This window comes from Opisthocomus hoazin, chromosome 27, assembly GCF_030867145.1.
Source record: "Opisthocomus hoazin isolate bOpiHoa1 chromosome 27, bOpiHoa1.hap1, whole genome shotgun sequence".
Taxonomy (NCBI): Eukaryota; Metazoa; Chordata; class Aves; order Opisthocomiformes; family Opisthocomidae; genus Opisthocomus; species Opisthocomus hoazin.
Window position 1 is genome coordinate 1,257,573 of NC_134440.1, and position 18,407 is coordinate 1,275,979.

At 74.7% G+C, this 18,407-nt stretch overlaps 2 protein-coding genes across 2 annotated transcripts; one reads left to right on the forward strand and one right to left on the reverse strand.

The window, feature by feature from the left end:
- Positions 1 to 82: 82 nt before the first annotated feature.
- PALM (paralemmin) lies at positions 83 to 15,146 on the reverse strand. The gene is given in 10 exon segments (XM_075444235.1): positions 83 to 713; positions 715 to 764; positions 2,160 to 2,291; positions 3,309 to 3,371; positions 3,634 to 3,655; positions 4,082 to 4,196; positions 6,002 to 6,132; positions 6,235 to 6,315; positions 7,399 to 7,447; positions 14,990 to 15,146. Coding segments are annotated over 10 exon segments (1,191 nt in total). The 5' UTR covers positions 14,995 to 15,146; the 3' UTR covers positions 83 to 170.
- PRSS57 (serine protease 57) lies at positions 14,993 to 18,318 on the forward strand. Its single transcript, XM_075443934.1, has 6 exons — positions 14,993 to 15,423; positions 16,329 to 16,429; positions 16,797 to 16,950; positions 17,155 to 17,299; positions 17,805 to 18,065; positions 18,145 to 18,318. The coding sequence occupies exons 1-6, from the start codon at positions 14,993 to 14,995 to the stop codon at positions 18,316 to 18,318; spliced, it is 1,266 nt and encodes a 421-aa protein (XP_075300049.1).
- The last annotated feature ends 89 nt before the right edge of the window (positions 18,319 to 18,407 follow it).

The window sequence follows — 18,407 nt, forward strand, 5'->3', positions numbered from 1 at the left end:
CTGCTGCCTGCTGCGGCTTCGCGGGTGCCGCGCTGGATCTCCCCGGCAAGAGGGTCCGTGTCCGGCGGGGGAGGCAGCCCGGCGTGCCGGGGCGGTGGGCCTGGCTAGCGGGGGCCGGGGCGGAGGGGGCTCGGCGGGGGCTGCCTGCTCCGGCGCGGGGCCGGCGTGGCTCACATCACCGTGCAGCACTTGCAGCGCTGCTTCTTCGCGTCCGTCTCCTGCTCGGCCTCCTTGGCCTCCGTGGCGTTGGCGCCCGGTTTCTGCCCGCCCGGGCCCTCGTCTCCGTCTCCCGGCGGCGCGGCGGCCGCCGGCTCCAGCGCGGTGCCGTTGGGCGGTGCGTGGTCCTTGCGCGCTGCCTCCGGCTTGCTCTCGGCGTCCTCGATCACCACCAGCTCGGCCTTGATGGTGCCCTCCAGCCCCAGCACCTTCTTGGTCTCGTCCTCGTCCTCCACGTTCTGGTAGCCCATGAAGATCATGGTGACGGGCTGCTCCCGGCTCGGCTCCATCCCCTCGCCCGGCGGCAGCACCACGGTGCTTTCCCGCGGCTTGGCCTGCATCCCCGTGATCTCCCGCCGCGGCGTCGGCTTCTGGCTGCCCGGGGCGCTGCCGACCCCCTCGCCCGCCCTGGCCGCGGCCTCGCGCCCGGCGGCTTCGCTCAGGGTGGCCTCGTCTGCCTTGTGCAGGAGCTCGTCGACCTCGGAGGAGCTGAGCGGTGTGGGCGCCGTTCTGCAGGGCCCCGTCCTCGGCGCTCACCGCGTGCACCACTGCGGGGACAAGAGGAGGAGCGTGAGGGGGGCTCGGCCGGCGGCACAAGCCCACCTGGGAGAGCTCCTGCTGGCACGACCTGCTCGGACCCAGCTCCCGCGCGGCCAGGGAGCGGCACCGTCCCCTCCCCAGAGGGCCGGCGCCTCGGCCGGGACCCCCCAGCAGCACCTCGACCCCTCCTTGGCCAGAGCTGCCGCTGCACCCCCAGCGCTGTCACCGCAGCAGACAGCGAGGCCGAAACAAAGGGACAACGCGAGGAGCCATTCCCGGCCCTTGGCACCTCGAGAGGCTCAGAGCCGGCGAGCCCGGCGGGAGCCGCGGCCGTCTGCCAGCCCGCCGACAGCCCGCCACGCCGGACGCGCCCGCGGCGCTGGGACGGTGCCCGGCTGCTGCCCGGCTCGGCCGCGGCCGACACGGCGCTCGGCGGCAGATCAGTGCAGGGAGTGACGGGACAAGGGGGGACGGCTTCAAGCTGAAAGAGGGGAGATTTGGATCAGATCTAAGGAAGAAATTCTTCACTGGGGGTGGCGAGGCCCTGGCCCAGGCTGCCCCCTCCCTGGCAGTGCTCAAGGCCGGGCTGGACGGGGCTGGGAGCACCCTGGGCTGGGGGAAGGGTCCCTGCCCGTGGCAGGGGGTTGGGACCAGATGATCTTTAAGGTCCCTTCCAACCCAAACCATTCCGTGATTCCAAGCCCCGCTGCCCGTGGCACCCGGTCCCCCTGTCCAGGAGCGGACAGGGCTCCCACGCCGCCGGCGTGCTCGGCACAGCTGCTGGCAGCGCTGGAGGCCGCAGACGTGCGTCACGGCGAGAGCGGCCTCGGCTCATCGCATTTTCCAGTTGACCCGGGGCATCATGCGATGATCAGCGCAACAGCCTGACGAGGCAGTCGATGGAGAGACGGACGACAACAGGCCAGGCACGGTTGGCCACGGGGAGGGTGCTGAGCGGGTCCGGCTGCCGCGCAGTGTCCTTGGCGAGGCGGTCAGTCCGCAGAGCCCAGGCTCTGTTCCGCAGCCGCAGCCCCAGCAAGGCGCCTGGCTCTGGGCCGATCCTCACCGCCAGCACAGCCGTCCCTCGGCATCGTCTTGGACACGGCAGCTCCTCTTTGCCACTCTCCAGCAGCACAGGGTTGCAACGTGCAGAGCAGGGCCGGCCCGTCGGGACCGTCCGCACCGCGTCGCTGGGACGGGTCCCACGCCGGGCTGGCTGCGGCACAGCGCTGGGGCCGGCGAGGGGTTGCCCTGCGTCATCTCCTCCACGGGGCTGGTGAGGACGGCCGGGAGCGGCCCCATCCCTTCCTAGCCCTGGCGCCTGCCGGGATGCTGGGGCAGCCGCTCCCTCGCTCCCTGCCCTTTGCTCCTGACGCCTGCGAGCGGTGCGGGCCGGGCCGTACCTTTCAGCTCGTCCTCGTACACCTTGACCCCCTGCAGACAGTGGTTCTGGGGGAGCAGGGTGGTGCTGGACAGGACCTTGGTCTCCCCAGTCACTCTGTCCTTCTCCACCGTGATCTCCACCGAGTACATGGCTGGGACACAAAGAGGACAGCGCGCGTTACGGCGGCCCCGGCCCTCCCCAGCCCCTGCTCGGTGGCCGGCGGCGGGCAGGCGCGTGGCGGCAGCGGTGCGGTGCGGTGCGGTGCGGTGCTGTGCGGCGCGGTGCTCAGCGGCGTTAGCGAGGCAGGAGGCGGCAGCAAGGAGAGGCGAATGGCAGAGGCAGGGCGACATCCCGGGCGCAGCCGCCCTACCGGGGCCCGCGGGCCATCCGGGCGCTGCTGGCATCCCCTGACCTCCCCCGGCGTCTGCGTCCCCCGCGCTGGGCCCGGCCAGGTCCCGCAGGCAGCGTGGCAGGCGGTGCCACGTCCGTCTGTCCGGCCGGTGCGCGGTGCTGCCCGCGGGGGCTGGGGCTCGTGGTCGTGGGACGCGGCGTCACGCCGAGGGTGCTGGCGTGGGGGCAGCCCCCCCGCCCCGGGGACGGGCGATCCTCAGCACCTCTCCTCCAGCTCCCGGTCAGTCCCCGCGGCAGCAGGGTGCCCTCGGCCGGGTGCTGCTTTGCCCGAGACGGGCTCTGCCCAGCGCTGGCGGCGCAGCCCGGTCCGAGCCATCCCCCCATTCCGGAGCAAACCTCTCCGGCAGCAGAGCCGGACCCCCGGCGTGGGCAGCTCGGCCCCGCGTGCCCCTCCAGGCTCCCCGCCGGCAGCCGGCTGCGGGGCCACGAGCGCCGACGCGGCGTCAGCCATGCCGGCAGCCGACGCTCCGCTCCTCCGCGCTACGAGAAGCCGCAAACAGAGCGAGAGGCAAAGGATGGCCCCAGAGCAGAGACACGGAGTGGGGGGGCGAGGGGGGCCCTGAGCCATGAACCAGCCGCGCGGTGGAAGCAAAACCAAACCCTCTGATTGCAAATAAACGCCGTTCCCTGCCTTGGGCTTGGAAAGCCATCGAGCGGTGGGAGCGGCGGCGGCGAGGCAGCGGCGGCGGGGCTGCGGGGCGGGCGGCGAGCCAAGGGCAGCGGGAAGGAGCGCTGCTCCCGGGGAACGGGCACCTACCTGCCTTCATCATGTCGGTGCCTTCCACCGCCTTCATGGGGCTGCTGGAGACCTTCTTCTCGGCTGGGGACAGAGAGCAGAGGCGACCGCCTGAGCCAAACGGCCACCCGTGGGACCGACCCCGGGGAGGGCGGCGTGTCCCCCCACGCTGGCACCTGGAACGGGCCCCTCGTCATGGGGCACCGCTGCCTGGGAGGGGACGGGGACACGGGATGGGGCTGCCCGGCTCCCCCCACCATCCAGCCCCAGCACCGGGGCAGCGGGAGGGGGCGGCGGGCGCTGCCCCCCAGGAGTGGGAGCCGCGGCCGAGGCGGGGATCACCTACCCTTGACTGTGCCCAGGGGACTCTGCAAAGCAGAAGGGAGAGGTTAGGAGCTGCCACGAGACACCACGCACCCACCATCCGCGCACCCACTGCCCACGCACCCGTCCCCACCGGGGCAAGGGACCCCCAGCCCGGGCCCACTGGCAGGGCACAGGCAGGGTGGGGGCTCTGAGGGTGACGGGGATGCGTGGGGTGGCCAATCCGCCCGGCACGGCCGTGCCCGTGTCCCGGCGCAGCCCCCAGCCGCTGGCAGCAGCTCCACGCGCTCAGCCCCTCCGCCAGTGCCACCAGCCCACCCCTGCGCTGGCACCCCGGCAGCCCCCTGCTCCACACCGGCAGCGAGAACCGGCTCCGGTCCGGGGGGGTGAGCAAGCGCCGACCCCCAGGCACCCCCTCTCCCCCTTCGCCCCCCCGCAGGCACCCTGCCGCGCAGTGCGGCCGTGCCCACCTTCTGCGGGTTGGCGATGGCCTCGGCCTTCTCCTCCTTGGCCACAGCCGCCAGGTCCTCCTTGGTGGACGCCCCGGAGCTGCCGTTCTCCAGCGTCTCCAGCTCCTTCTCCAGCCTGCGGACGAGCCGGGGCTGAGGCCGCGGGAGCCACGGTGCCGGCGGACGCAGCAGCCGGGGGAGCGCAGCGACACGGCGCAGGGGAGAGGGGAGGCACAAAGCAGCCCCCGGGCTGGCGCGGGACAGACGGACCGACCGACCTCTGGGACGGCCGTCACCGTCTCTTTGCAGGGCAGAAGCGTGTGGGTGCTGGCACAAACGCAGGGGCTGCACCCAGGGGTGCCACCACTGCCCCCAACGCGGGCGCCCGCCGGCCACGCGCCTCCAGCCCTCTCCAGGCGAGCGATGCTCAGGACGACGGCCCCGGCCCTGCGGCCGCTCCGCAGCCGGGGCAGCCGCTCCGCCGACCGGCTCGGCCGCACCCGGCGGAAGGAAGCGGTGGCGGGCAGGGGGCAGGGGCTGACCCCGCAGGGGACCCCAGCTCCGGGCGTCCCTGTGCAGCCGCAGCCGAGCCCCGCACGCCGCGGCCGTGCCCTCGCTCGGTGGCACCAGCCAAGGCGGCTCCGCCACGTTCGGCTCCCAGACATCGCCCGAAGCCTCTTGGTGCTTCTGAAGGGTGGGGGTCAGGAGGATGGGGCCAAGCTCTTTCCAGTGGTGCCCAGTGACAGGACAAGGGGCAATGGGCACAAACTGAGGCACAGGAAGTTCCGTCTGAACATGAGGAAGAACTTCTTCCCTCTGAGGGTGACGGAGCCCTGGAACAGGCTGCCCAGGGAGGCTGTGGAGTCTCCTTCTCTGGAGATATTCAAGACCCGCCTGGACGCGGTGCTGTGCCCCCTGCTCTGGGTGACCCTGCTTGGGCAGGGGGTTGGGCTGGGGGACCCACAGAGGGCCCTTCCAACCCCTACTATTCTGTGATTCTGTGATTCTGTGATTCTGTGACCGCCCGTTCCCAGCCACCGAGCCGCAGCAGGGCCCCTCCGGGACGCGGCGGAGCTCGGGGGGTCCCCGCGGATTCACGTCCGTGTAATGAGGCGGCCGCACGCCCCGGCAGAGCCCCCTGAACGCGCGAGGCGCCGGCGCAGGAACGCACCGCGCCATTAGACAGACACAAAGGCCCCTTCGTGCCTGACCCCTCTCTGCACGGATGCTCGGCAATGAGCGGCAGCGCCGTGACTGATGGCATTCTTGTGGGGGCTGCTGGGCTGCCCGGACCCCTCCGCACCGGCCCCCACGCTCGGCAGCCCAGGCACGGGGGGGCTGGGCAGGGGCTGAGGCTTCTCCCCCCGCAAGCTCCCACCCTGCCCCTTCCCCAGGGGCTGAGCCACCGCACTGGGGACAGACGGCCACGGGGAACCAGCCCCCCGTTTCCCTGCCGCTGCAATCACGGGTGCTGGACACCCAGCAGCCCCCCAGGGAACCCCAGCCCCCCACCCAACCCCTGCCCCCAGCCCCACGGCTCCCACCCTGTGCTGCAGCCCCGGGCAGAGCGCGGCGGGGGTGTCCGTGCTCAGAGGGGCTGCGGGGTCGGGCGGGCTCCGGGACCAGCCGCAGCCCCCGGCCAAATGCCGACCCCAGCCGGAGGGGCCATGGCGAGCGCGGCGCTGGCAGCCCCGGCAGCGCCATGGAGGCAGCTCCAGCAGCTCCGGGCTCCAGAGCGGACGCTCTCCGCCGAGCAGGGCCGTGGCTGAACCCCAGCAAGCGTGGCGGCACGGCAGTGTGCCTCATGCCCAGCACCCAGGGCCGAGCTGCATCTCAGCCTCCCATCTCCGAGGGCAGAGAAGGCTGGGGGGCGGTCTCTGGAGGGACCCAGGTGCCCCCCGAACGCACCCCGACACCCCGGCCCCACGCTGTCCCTGTTACCTCTGGATGGTTTCCTCCAGCTCCTTGGTCTTCACCTCATCCTCCTGCATCTGCTTCTTCATGGCCTCGTCCTCCTCGGAGGCGGAGGCCGGGGCCCCCTCCAGCAGCCATCTCTCCCGCAGAGCCTTGGACTGGGGAGCAGAGGGGGGGTCATGGTCCTGGCACCCCGCAGCCGGGGGGTCCCCGGCCCGCCCCTGGTGCAGAGGCAGCCCGGGGGTCCCGGGGACCCTCACCTTGAGATGCTGCAGCTGCCGCCTGTCATCCTCGAGCTGCCGCCGTTTGTTCTCGATCTCCGTCTGACGTTTCCGCTTCTCCTGGAGGGGCGAGAGCGGCAGAGCCGGGGTCTGCGCGGGGAGGGGGCACTGCCGGGGCGGGGGCACCTCCCTCCCAGCCAGGACAGCACCCCCGGAGCAGGGGGAGCAGGGGGCCAGGGGCTCCCAGGGCGTCCGACATGGGGACCCGGGGCTCCCATGGCTGCACGACTGGTCTTGGGGACAGCCCCCAGCCCTGCGCCACGTCCCTGCCCTCGCTGGGGGAAACTGAGGCACGGAGGGTGCAGAGCCTAGAGTCTGTTCACCGCCTCAGAATGTCACCGTGCCCTCGCCCGGCCCCACCGAGCGGGCTGGCCAGCGCGGGGGGAACCAGCCCCAGCAGCCTCCCCCAGCCCCCCCCTCGCCGCGCCTCTGCGGCCGCTCCAGACCGATTCAGCAGCGTCAGCCCCGGCCCCGGCAGCATCACCCGCTGCTTTCTGCTCTGGCCCGGAACAATCTGCCCTTTGTGCAGCGGAGACGGGCCGACAGCCATGGCGGGCAGGGCAGCGGCCACGGGGCAGCGACGGGGTCTAAACCCAGCGCAGTGCCCCGCTCCGTGCCGGGGAGGGGCTGCCCAGCGCGGCCCCAGCTGCTCACTAAGTGATTACACTACTGCTCGCAGCAGGCAGGGCCAGATCCTGCACGGTCCTCAGCCCTTCCCTGGGGAAGGGCGAGGGGGAACCACCACTCGTTTCCCTGACTTGGGGCTCATCAAGGCGTTGCTCCATTAATTACAACTCCCAGCCGCCCGTGGCTCGCTCTGTCCCCGTCCCAGCAGCGCAGAGCCGAGCCCTGCCGGATCCTGCGCCCAGGCTGTGCCACGTCCCGGGAGGAGCTGCCGCAGGGCAGGACGCCCGGCATGGGCTCCCGAGGGTCCTGGGTGGGCTCCCGGAGGCCCCCAGCCTGGGCTGAGCGCTCGCGGGGGGTCTCTGCCCCCAGCCCTGCTTGGGGCCGGGGGAAGGTGCTGGAAAGCGGCCGCACGGCACCGGCGCAGCCCCGCACCGGCCCCCTCCTCCCCGCCGGTGTCTGCCACGATGGCACGGGGACGGGGCGCTGCCGGCCCGCGGTCGGGCGCAGGGCACTCACGGCGATGGCCTGCAGCCTCTCCTGCTGAAGGGTGCTGGCCTCCACGACCCTGCAAGAGAGCAGAGAGCAGCCGTGAGCGCGGGGCCGCGCGCGGCGGCGAGGCGTGGGCAGGGGTGAATGGGGACATCGTGGCACCGGCGAACCGGACGCGGTGCACGGACAAAGCCTGAGCTCTTCGCTTCCGCCGGCTGCGTCCCCCGTCCCCTCGCCACCCCCAGCCACCAGCTGCTTGCCCGCATGGCTCCTCCGGGCGCCCCGTGCCCCCCGAGTCCCCGTGCCCAGCCCCGGGGGTGACCCGGTGCGGCCGGACCCGCAGCGGCCATGGCACCGATGGGGACGGTGACCACGGAGAGGCTGGAGCGGGCCGGCCCCGCTGTCCCCGCGGCCCAGCCTGGCTCACACTCCCCATTCCAAGCCCGATTCCTGGCTGCTGACACCTTTCCCGGGCAGTGACCTTCCCGGGCGGCGCGCACAGGCACATGTGCATGGACACACGGACACACATGCACAGACACACGGACACACGTGCATGGGTACATGGACACACGCGGACACACGGACACATGCAGACGCACGGACACGCGCAGACGCACACATCGCGACCGGCTTCGCCCCAGCCGGGGCTCGCGCTCCCGGCCCCTGTGACCCGCGGCGGCCGTGCCCGGGGACGCAGCCGGTGGCAGCCGCCGTGCCACCCATGGGTGCAGCGCGGAGGGGGTCCCCAGCCCCCCCAGCCACACGCCCGCCCTCCCGCATCCCAGCGGAGCGAGGGCTGCGGTGCAGCCCCCCCCGGCGTTGCAGTGCAGCCCCCCGGGGCCCGGCAAGCCCCGCCACGCCATGGAGCAGCAGGTGCGGGCTGGGGGCTGCGGAGCGGGGCTGGGGGGGGGGTCTGCCCGGGTCTGGGGAGCGGTGGGCCGCCTGCCAGGCGGTGCTAACGAAGGGCTCAGCTGTGCCGGTAATTGGGGCGGGAGCGCGGAGGTACCGTCAGGCGACGGATCGCTGCCGCTCGCTTCCCGGAGCCGCACGTGCCCCCTTGCACACGCGTGTGCCCTCGCACGAGTCCTCCACCGGCGGGGACAGCACGTGCCCACGCGAGAGCTGGGCTGCGCGGCAAACCAAGGGGGCTCTGCCAGGCCGGGAGGACCCCCCGCCCGCGTCCCCTCGAAGCCAGCGATCGACCAAGAGCTGCGCAGAGCTGCCCGTCCTCCCCTACCCGCGACCCCGGCTGTGCGGGGTCCGACAGCGGCAGCACCCGGCACTGGGACGGCAGGGTGGCAGGGGGCCGACCCTGCTCCCTGCCCAGCTGTCCCCAGCACCAGTGGCACCCGCAAACCCCCCCACAGCGACAGCCCTTCCCTCACAGGGAGAGGGGCCGGGGACGGTGGGCTTCCCGAGGGAAACCCCCTCCCCAGCCCCGTGCCCGGGGTCTCGCCTTCCTTCTCTGGAAAGACAGACGGCAAGCGGCTGTAGGGCTCGGAGACGGCGCTGGGACAAGGACGGTGACGGAGCTGTGACAGGGATGGTGATGGAGCTGTGACAAGGACGGTGACGGAGCTGTGACAGGGACGGTGACGGAGCTGCGGGGCCCCCACGAGACACCCCCAGCACGCGGGCGGGCGGCTGTGGGCACGCAGGGCCCTGGTGGGGGGAACACGGAGTGGGTGTCGGGAGCAGCACCCGCACCACGGCCCTACGCCCTGCTCCGGGCTCCGGCCCCCCCAGGGGTGACCCCTCCCCTCTCGCCCCCAGATCAGCTCCAGGGGGGACGCGGGGCAGCCGGGGCCGCTCTCTGCGGACGCTGCAGGGACCACCCGGCCCCCCCGTGCCCCGCGCCAGGGCTGCCCCGGCCGGCTCCAGCCCCACGGAGCCGGGGCTGCCCCTCGCCCCCGCACCTCCCTGTGCCGGGGGCAGGGGCCCCCCTGAGCCCGGTTCTCGGCACCCCGAGCTCGGGAGGCTTTGGACCGGGGCCTGCTCCCCTCCCGGATCTCGCCCCGTTCGAAGGATCCAAACTTTCACCGCATCCCTGGAGCGTTCGGCGCCGCGCTCCCCCTCCTCCATCCCCTTTATTTTCCACTCTCCGCCACAGTCCCCGCATTCCCGGGTTGGACGCCAGGAAGCTTCCAGGCCCAGGGAGAGACGCGAAACGGGCTGGATGCCCCTCGCTGCACCCCCCCAGGCGCGGGACCCCCGCCCCAGCAGCCTGCGCACCCCAGCCCCAGCTACTGCCCTGGCTCCCTGCTCCCCGGTCCCGCAGCCCCCGGGCCCCGCAGCCCCCTGCCCTGCAGCCCCGCAGCCCCCGGTCCCGCAGACCTCCAGCCCCGCAGCCCCCGGGCCCCGCAGCCCCCGCCCCGCAGCCCCCCGCCCCGGGGACCGACGGCTGCGCCGAGGCGGTTCCCTGGCAACGGTTCCCTGGCAACGGCTCCATGGCAACGGCGCGAGCCGAGGGCGGGGGCCGCGCGGCGCGGGCGGACGGAGCGGGGGCCCCCCCCGGGCTGGGCCCCCCGGGGCTGGGGGAGCGGCTCCCCGGGACCGGCCGCGCAGCCCCCCCCGAGCGACCCCGAGCCCCCCGGGAGCTGCGGCCGCGCCAGCGCCGGCTCCGGCTCCATCCTGGGGGCTGGGGGAGGGACGGGAAGGCGACCCCCGGGAACCGACCCCCCCCGGGAACCGACCCCCCGGGCACCGAGCCCCCCGGGCACCGACCCCCCAGGCACCGACCCCTCCCGGGCACCGAGCCCCAGGCACCTGAGCCCCCCGGGCACCGAGACCCCCAGGCACCGACCCCCCGGGTACTGACCCCCTGGGCACCGAACCCCCCAGGCACCGAGATCGCTGAGCACCGAGACCCCCGGGCACCGAGCCCCAGGCACCTGAGCCCCTCGGGAACCGAGACCCCCAGGCACCGGCCCCCCAGGCACTGACCCCCCCCGGGCACCAAACCCCCTGGGCACCGAGATCCCTGGGCACCGAGACCCCCGGGCACCGAGCCCCAGGCACCTGAGCCCCCCGGGAACCGAGACCCCCAGGCACCGATCCCCCGGGCACCGACCCCCCCGGGCACCGAACACCCCGGGCACCGAGACCCCCGGGCACTGAGCCCCCCAGGAGCCACGGGCCACAGGCCGGAGCTGAAGCCGACGGCGTGAGGGAAAAGCCCCGGGAATGCCGACCTGCCGGGGCCGCAGTCCCTGGGCACACGGCCGGGCCCGCACACGCGTGTCAGCAACACGCATGTCAGCACACACGCATGTCAGCACCCCCGTGCCCCGCGCCCGCGCGCTCTCCCTTGGCTCTCCGGCTCTTTCCGGCCCCGCTGATGCTGCCGTTCCCGGCCATCACCAGGGACGCCCGTGACCTTTTGTCTCCTCCCGCCTGGCAGGGAACAATAATGTTTATTTGCCTTCCTCTGGTTTTTCCCATTAGCTCATCCCAACGCGCGAGGAGCCCCCTCGAGCCGCTCCTCCGCTCCCTCCCCACCCTGCACGGGGGCACCGAGCCCCGGACCCCCACCCCGGCCACCCATCACCCCAGGGAGACGGCTCCGGTGCGGGCCCAGAGCCCGTGTGAGCGGCAGTCGAGGGACCGGGGCCGCTTCACACCACCGCTGCCGTGCCAAGAGCCGGGCCCCGCGGCCGGGCCCGAGCGACGCTGCCGCGGGGAGCGCGCCTGCGGAGAGCCGGCAAAGCCTCCGCCACGGAGCCCTCGGCCCCAACGCCCTCGCGGGCGGCGGGCGCGGAGGGCAGGGGGCCGCAGCAGCCCGGGGGCCGGCACGCGTCGCCGCGAAGGCGCAGACATCGGCGTCCGGCGGCTGGACGGGCGGGCGGGCGGGCGAGGAGCCGAGCGCGTGGCAGCTGGGCACGGGGTCCGAGCCGCCCGCTCGGGTCCCGGCGACGGGGGCTGCTCCTGCCCCCTCCCCAGAGCGGGGTGCGTCGGCCATGCCTGCCCGCGCTCCCGCTGCCTGCGCAGCCCCATCCCGCGCCGCTGCCCCGGGAGGGGACGGGGACCGCGCGAGGGGGGGGCAGGCGGGAGGAGGAGAAGGCAGCCCCAGGCCCCCGAAAACGCCCGAAGCATCAGAGCAAGCAGAGCTGCCTGATTGATTCTTCAGGCTGAGACGTGGGCTGGGAGTGCCGGGAGAAAATGGATCCCATGAATATTTGATGAAGAGAGGCTTGGGGAGGGAGTTTGATTGGAAAATTACAGATCTCTCAAACAACGGCTCGAGTGCCCTCCAAGCACTCGGGCTCCAGCCCCTTCCAGCCCGAGGAGCAAGGCTCCACCGGGAAACTCCCCACCAGTTATGAATGGGAGCGGGGCCGGGGAGCATCGCCAGCCCCAGCGCCGGCCCGGGACGCAGCGCCCGGCTCCCAGCCACCCCGGGGTGGCCCCGGCCGCGTCCCTTGGCCCCCGGTTCCCGTTGGCGCGAGGCAGCGCGGCTCTCCCACCAAGACGAGCACACGCGAGGCTGCAGGGAGCCGGCAGGAACGCGGCTCCTGCCCGGAGCGCGGGCAGGGGCACCGCGGGGAGCCCGGTCCTCGCCAGCCGCGCTCCACCAGCAGCCGCCCGGCCAGGGCAGCGTCCGCCCGGCTCCTCTCCCTCCTCTGGGGCGGCCGCAGGGCTCGTCCTCGCCCCGAGAGCGGCTTCCGTCTGGGGCCTGGGGCCTCGCTCGCCTCCGGATGGAGCAAAGACCGGCTCGGGAAACCGGGCTCCGGCACCCGCCTCTGCCTCCAGCCCCGAGCTCTGGCCGCGCGCATCAGCCCCCGGCTCCGCTCCTGGCCCTTCCTCGCTGCCGGAGACGGACCCCGGCCACAGCCCGGCCGAGCGCCGGCACGGCACCGATGGCGCGAACCCCCGACCCTGCCCGGGGAGAGCGGCTGCTCCTGGCCAGGAAGCAGGAACGCCGACTCCGGCAGCTTCCCAGGAAACCTGCTCCGGCTCCTGCCCCGGCCGAGAGGCCCCGTCCCACGGCGGTGGCCAAACTCTGAGCCCCAAGATCCGCCTGCCCCGAGCAGGGCCGGGCTGCTGTCGTGTGGCTGTCAGTGGCGGAGCTTCACAGCTTCCTCCGGAGAGCTGGGAAGGGCGACGGTGCCGTCCCCGGTGCCGTCCCCGCGGCTGCGCACAGGGACAGGGACCGACCGACCCGTCCAGGTCCCGCAGCCGCCGGCAGCCAGCGACGGCCCAGCCCGGGGAGCGCAGTTGGGTTTCACAGGCGGAGAGCAGGGTCCCGAGCCCCTTCCAAAGCGCTCCCAGGTTATTCCTCGGGCAGAAACCTCCCTCCTCTCCCTGGGAGCAGCCGCTGCTTCAGACCAGGGCTGGGAGCGCAGGACCAGGCGAGCCCCTCTCCGAGGACCCCCAGACCCGGAGCGGAGAGCAGCGATCTGCTGAGACAACCAGAGCAGCCAGGCGTGGAGACGCAAAATCCCAGCTGCTGCAGAGCATCAGCGGGCGCAGAGGGCAGGCGAGCAGCCCCGGGGGGACCAGCACAACCTTTGCAAGAGCTGGAAGCTTTCAGCCAACCCCCCCGGGCAGGACCCCCCTCCAGCCACTGCCAGTGCCACAGCAAAGCAGGAGCCAAAGCCAGGCCAGCGGCGCGGTCCCCAGCGCCCGTCACCGGCCGCAGAGCCTGGCCGACGTCGGGGAGCACCTTGCCGGGTCCCACCCGCCCCGGGGCTCTCCCAGACCTCCGGCCCCAGACCAGGCTCTGGATCAGAGCGGGGAGCACTGACCCGGCGAGACCCCGGGCAGGGGCACCGGAGCTGCAGGTCCCCCCTAAACCCAGACCCACCCCGGGGAGCACGTTCGGGCGTTGTGACCACCGACGACTTCTGCACGTTGATTCGAGCCCCTCCCGAAGCGCCGCAGCCGGCTGCGCGGCCGCAGGGGCTGCTCCAACGCTGCCCACGCAGCAGCCACGCGCGCCCTGTTTGGCTTCCCGGCTGCGCCCCGCAGACGGGGCCGCGGGGACGGCGCTGCTCCCGCAGCCGGGTGGGCGAGCCCCCGCCACGGGTCACTCGCAGGGTTCCACTCCAACGGAGGAGCCATCGGCGGGCGCAGCGTCCGGAGCTGGTGGGAGCGAAGCCCCCGCGCCGGAAGGGCCTGTCCGGAGCCTCGGCTGCCGCAGGAGCTCAGGGGAGCGCGGAGTGGGGTGGGGGGCAGCGCGTGGAGGGCGGGGGCAGGAGCCGCCATCCTGCCCGGCACCGTCCCCCGCTTCAACCCCAGCCCTCGACGCCTCCACCTCGGGGAAGACCCCGCGCCCGGTCCCTGCAGCCCCCCCCCCGGGCCCCTCCCCAGGGCGCATCGCACCCCTCGCTTCTGCCCCTTCCATCGCTGCTTTTCGGCAAACCACGCGCGCGTTCTCCCTCCCGAAGAGGCGCTTTCCGAAGGGGCCGACGCGCCGAGGGGCTGCCCAAAGCCGCCGACCCGCCTCGGCGAGCTCTCGCACCGCAAAGCCTCCGGCCCCTGGCAGCAGCGGGAGCCGCCGCGCTCCCCCGGCCCCCAAAACGTCCCCAGGCCCCTCCAGTGCCTCCCGCGCTGCCCTCAGCCCTGAGCCAGCCCGAGACCCCCCCCGACCCCCGAAACCAGCGCCCGTCCCTCGCGGCGCCCGCAGCTCCCGGGCGGCGGCAGCCGGTGCGGGCAGGACCTGTTGAGCGCCCGGCACCCCGTGGGCAGGCGGCCGGTACAGGGGTGCGAGGCGAGGGGCCCGCGGGGAGCGGAGCGTCGCTGACCCCCGGCCGGGTGGGAGACCCCAGTGCCAAGGCCAGGAAATGCTGGGGGGACTCCGGCTCGCCGTGGGGGGGACTGGAGCTGCGGGTGGGGGGCCAGGCCCGGGCGAGGCAGGGCCAGCCCGGCGCGGACGCTGGCACCCGGCGCTGAGCGGGCACCCAGCCCCGTGCCCCCCGCACCGGCTCGCCGCGGGCGGGAGCTGTGGGTGCCTCCGAGGGGTAAAACCAGTGCGCGGGCAGGATGGTCCCCAGCAGCCAGCCCCCCATGACCCCTCCTGCGCCCTCCTGCCCCCGGCCACCCGCGCAGCCCCCCGCCCAGCCCCCCGCCCCGCCGGGCAGGGCCCCGCCGCAGCACACAAAGGATAAGAGCGGGGACCCGGCCCCCAGGACCCCCCCGCTGCCGCCGGGGCCCTCGGGGGGCTGGGGGGGGTCGCAGGGAGGGGTCCGCGGCTCGCAGCCACCCACCCCCCCCCGCCACAGGCAGCAGCAACAACAGGTTCAAAACACGAAAATAAACGCCCTTCCCGCCCCCCCCCCCCGCTTCCCGCACCGCTCCCGGCGCAGGCTCGGCCCCCCCATCCCCGCTCCGGGGCCTCCGCCGCTGCACCCCGCACCCCACGGCGGGGGGGGAGGCCGGGGGGGGGGCAGCACCTGCTGGGCCGCGTCGGGGGGCGCCGGGCCCCGGAATTGGGGTCCTAAACCCCGGCATCGGGGGGATGCGAGCCCCCGGTTTTGGGGTCCCGAGCCCCGGCACCCGGGGGGCCACCCCACCCCCACCCCCACCCCCCCCGGTGCTGCGGAGCTCAGCCGGCGGCGGGGGTCCGCGGCCCGGTGCGGGGGTCCCGCGGCGGCGGCGCGCCCGGGTCGGTACTCACTCCATGGCGCGGGCGGGCTGGGCGGCGGCGGGGCCGGGCGGGGTGCGGCGGAGCGGTGCGGGAGCGGTGCGGAGCCGGCGGGGGCCGGCGTCCCGGCGTCAGGGCCCGGCGGGCGGCGGCATCCCCGGCCTCGGGGCTGCGGGATGCGCAGGGATGGCGGGGCCGCGCCGGTGCCCCCGCCCCCCGCACAGCTCCGTCTGCCGGGCGCGGCCCGCCACTGCCGCCGCCCCCCCCCGCCCGGGGCTGCGGGCCCCCCCGCCACTGCCGCCGCCCCCCCCCGCCCGGGGCTGCGGGCCCCCCCCGCCACTGCCGCCGCCCCCCCCCGCCCGGGGCTGCGGGCCCCCTCCGCCACTGCCGCCGCCCCCCCCCGCCGGGGATGCGGGATCCCCCGCCACCGCCCCTCACCCGGCCTCGGGGCTGCGGCTGCTCCTGGGGCGCGGGGGGGGGTCCCCAGAGCGGGTCCCGGCTGCGGGTGCCCGAGCGGGGCGGGCTGGGGGGGCTGCGGGCGCTGCCGGCCCCTCGCCCCGGGCAGCGCGGGCAGGACGGGTCCCCCCGTCCCCGGGACGCAGCCCCTGGCGCTGGCGGGGGCACCGGGGGGCGGGTGGAGAAGGGGGACCCCGGGCTGCGCGTCCCCCCGCGCTGCTCCCCCGTTTCCCAACGCCGCGGTCGCGGGCAAACGGACACGCGGCTCCGTTGGGAAATCTCCCCGCTGCCGGGGCCCCCGCTGGCCCCCGCACGCCCGGCTCTGCGGCGAGGGTCGCCCCGGCAGAGGGGCCCCCGTCACCCCACCCCGGCAGAGGGGTCCCGTCACCCCACCCCGTAGACCCCCACCCCGTCACCCCACCCCGGTACCCCCACACCCCCACCCCGTACCCCCACCCCGCAGACCCCGCAGCCCTTCTCGCGCCCCGGGGGGGGGCAGCCCAGGGCAGCGTCGTGCCCGCCCCCGCCCCGCAGCACCGTCCCAGAGCCGGGTGGTCTCCGGAGGGGCCGCAGGACGGTGGGGTCCCCGCACCCACACGCGACCCACGGCAGCCAGGCCGGCCAGCCCGGGGGACGCTGCCGGGGGTCCTGCGCTCCCACCCCGCTGCCGGGAGCAGGGGGGGGTTCACCCCGACGAGCTCAGAGCACGAGGCGAGCCGGGACGGGGCTGGGGAGCCCCCCTGCCCCCTGTCCCCCACCCCCAGCCCCTGTTCCCGCTGCCCGTGCCCCCCGCCCGCAGCAGTTGCACAAGGCAGCAGCACCCGAGGGGAGGAAGCGGGAGGGCGATACCGGCCGGCCCCCGGGCACAGCCCCAGCCCCCCGTTATTTAAGCACCCCCACCCCGGCGTGGTCCCAGAGGAGGTGGCGGTGGCCTGCTCTGTGCCACCATGCTCGCGGCGGGGGTCCTCATCCTCAGCCTGGGGGGCTTCGTCCTGCTCCCGGCGCTGGCCCCGGCAGGTAACGGGAGAGCGGGGGCTTGGGGGGCTGCGGGGCTGGTCCCCATGGCCGGGGGGCAAGAGGGGGCCTGGGGGGCTGCGGGGCTGGTCCCCTCGGCCGGGGGCCAAGAGGGGGCCTGGGGGGCTGCGGGGCTGGTCCCCATGGCCGGGGGGCAAGAGGAAGACCCCGGGCCCGAGCGCCATGGCGCAGGGGGGCTTTGCCCTGCCACGGTCAGCGCTCCTCAGCCAGAGCCGGTGCTCGGCCGCTCCCCGGCACCCGCGGGTGCTGCTGGGGTGCTCGGGACGTGCGGCCCCGAGCGGGACCAACCCAGGCGAGTGCTGTGCCTGGGCCCCCCGGCAGCTGGTGACTGCCCCACCCCCCCCCCCAGGCACCCATGGCAGCCGGATCATCGGGGGGAAGGCAGTGGCACCCCACTCCCGGCCCTTCATCGCCTCCATCCAGATGGACGGGCAGCACGTCTGCGGGGGCTTCCTGGTGTGGCCCAGGTGGGTGATGACGGCCGCCCACTGCCTCATCCCCAGGTGAGCCACGCGCCCACGCAGGGCACCCGCTCCCGGACCCCCGGGGCACGCTGCGGCCCCCTCAAACCGATCCCCCAGCCCCGGGGGTTACGCAGTCCTGGAGCAACCCCCCCCTCGCGCCCACCCGTGCCCCCCTCGAGCCCACCCTGCCAGCCCCCGTCTCCCGCTCGGCGGCTGCCCCCGGCTCAGGGCCCCTCTGCGCAGGCACAGCCCCTCGGTGCGCGTGGTGCTGGGCGCCCACCGGCTGCAGGACCCCGAGCCGTCCCAGCAGGTCTTCAGCGTCGCCGAGTCCCTCGCCCACCCGCGCTACAACCCACGCTCCGTGGACAACGACGTCCGCCTGCTCCGCGTGAGTCCCGCGGGCCGGCAGCGGGGTGCCCCGTGGTGGGGTGCGGGGGGCTGCCCCACGCCCCGTGGGGTGCGGGAGGAAGGGGGGTGCCCCAACCCCGGTGGGGTGAGGGGGGGGGTGGGGTGCTCATGCCCCACGGGGTGCAGGAGGGAGGGGATGCCCCATGCCCCATGGGGTGCGGGGGTGTCCCACAAGTGCCCGCACTGGCGCTTGGGGTCAGTGCCCCCCCAGAGAAGCGGGACGGCCCCATGGGGTGCGGGGCTGCCGGGGCTGCCCTGACCCCAGCTGGTCTGGCAGTCCCTGGCCACCAGTCCCCAGAGCAGACTGGGACCAGTGAGCGGGGGCTGGCAGGGGGTCCCAGCCCCTGAAGCGGGGACGGCAGGGCTGGGGGTGTCCCAGTGGGCAGGGAGCTGGGGCGGGTGTGTGGTGGGGTGCGGGGGGTCGGGGCCCCCAGGCAGGAGCTGCTGGGGAGCGAAGCCGCCCGCGCCCCCGGCTCCCCACCCAGCTGAACCGGTCGGCCACGCTGAACGAGTACGTGAAGCGGATCCGCCTGCCCTCGCCGCACATCGACCTGAAGCCCGGCACCGTCTGCTACGTGCTGGGCTGGGGGGACACCTCCAGCTACGGCGACCAGCCCACCGAGCTGATGGAGACCCCCACCACCATCGTCAAGCGAGGCATCTGCCGCACGCTGTGGAGGGGCAAGGTCTCGCCCAACATGCTGTGCGGGGCCAGCCGCAACGCCACGCTGCAGGGCGTCTGCACCGTGAGTGCCACCCGGCCCCTGCCCCAGCCGCCCCCGCCAGGGGACCCGCCAGGCTCCCCCCCACCCCTCTGCTTCGCAGGGTGACTCCGGGGGACCCCTGGTCTTCAAGGAAAAGGTTTATGGCATCGTCTCGTTCTCTGGGGAGAGATGTGGGGACCGCCGGTACCCTGACATCTACACCAAGATCTCCAACTACATCGACTGGGTGCACCGCACCGTGCAGGGGCACCGGAAGGGGCAGCCAGAGCCCTAGGCAGCGCTGGGAGGGGGTCCCGGGGCGGGTGGGCTGCGGGGAGAGGGGCCGGGGCATCTGGGCTGTCTGGCAGCACCCGGCAGGGGAGC

Excerpts from the sequence above, each read along its gene's own strand:
- PRSS57 (XM_075443934.1), top strand. The coding sequence starts at position 14,993 with ATGGCGCGGGCGGGCTGGGCGGCGGCGGGGCCGGGCGGGGTGCGGCGG. Across the intron at positions 16,430-16,796 it reads CCCGGCGCTGGCCCCGGCAG|GCACCCATGGCAGCCGGATC; the intron begins GTAACGGGAGAG and ends CCCCCCCCCCAG. Across the intron at positions 18,066-18,144 it reads CGCTGCAGGGCGTCTGCACC|GGTGACTCCGGGGGACCCCT; the intron begins GTGAGTGCCACC and ends TCTGCTTCGCAG.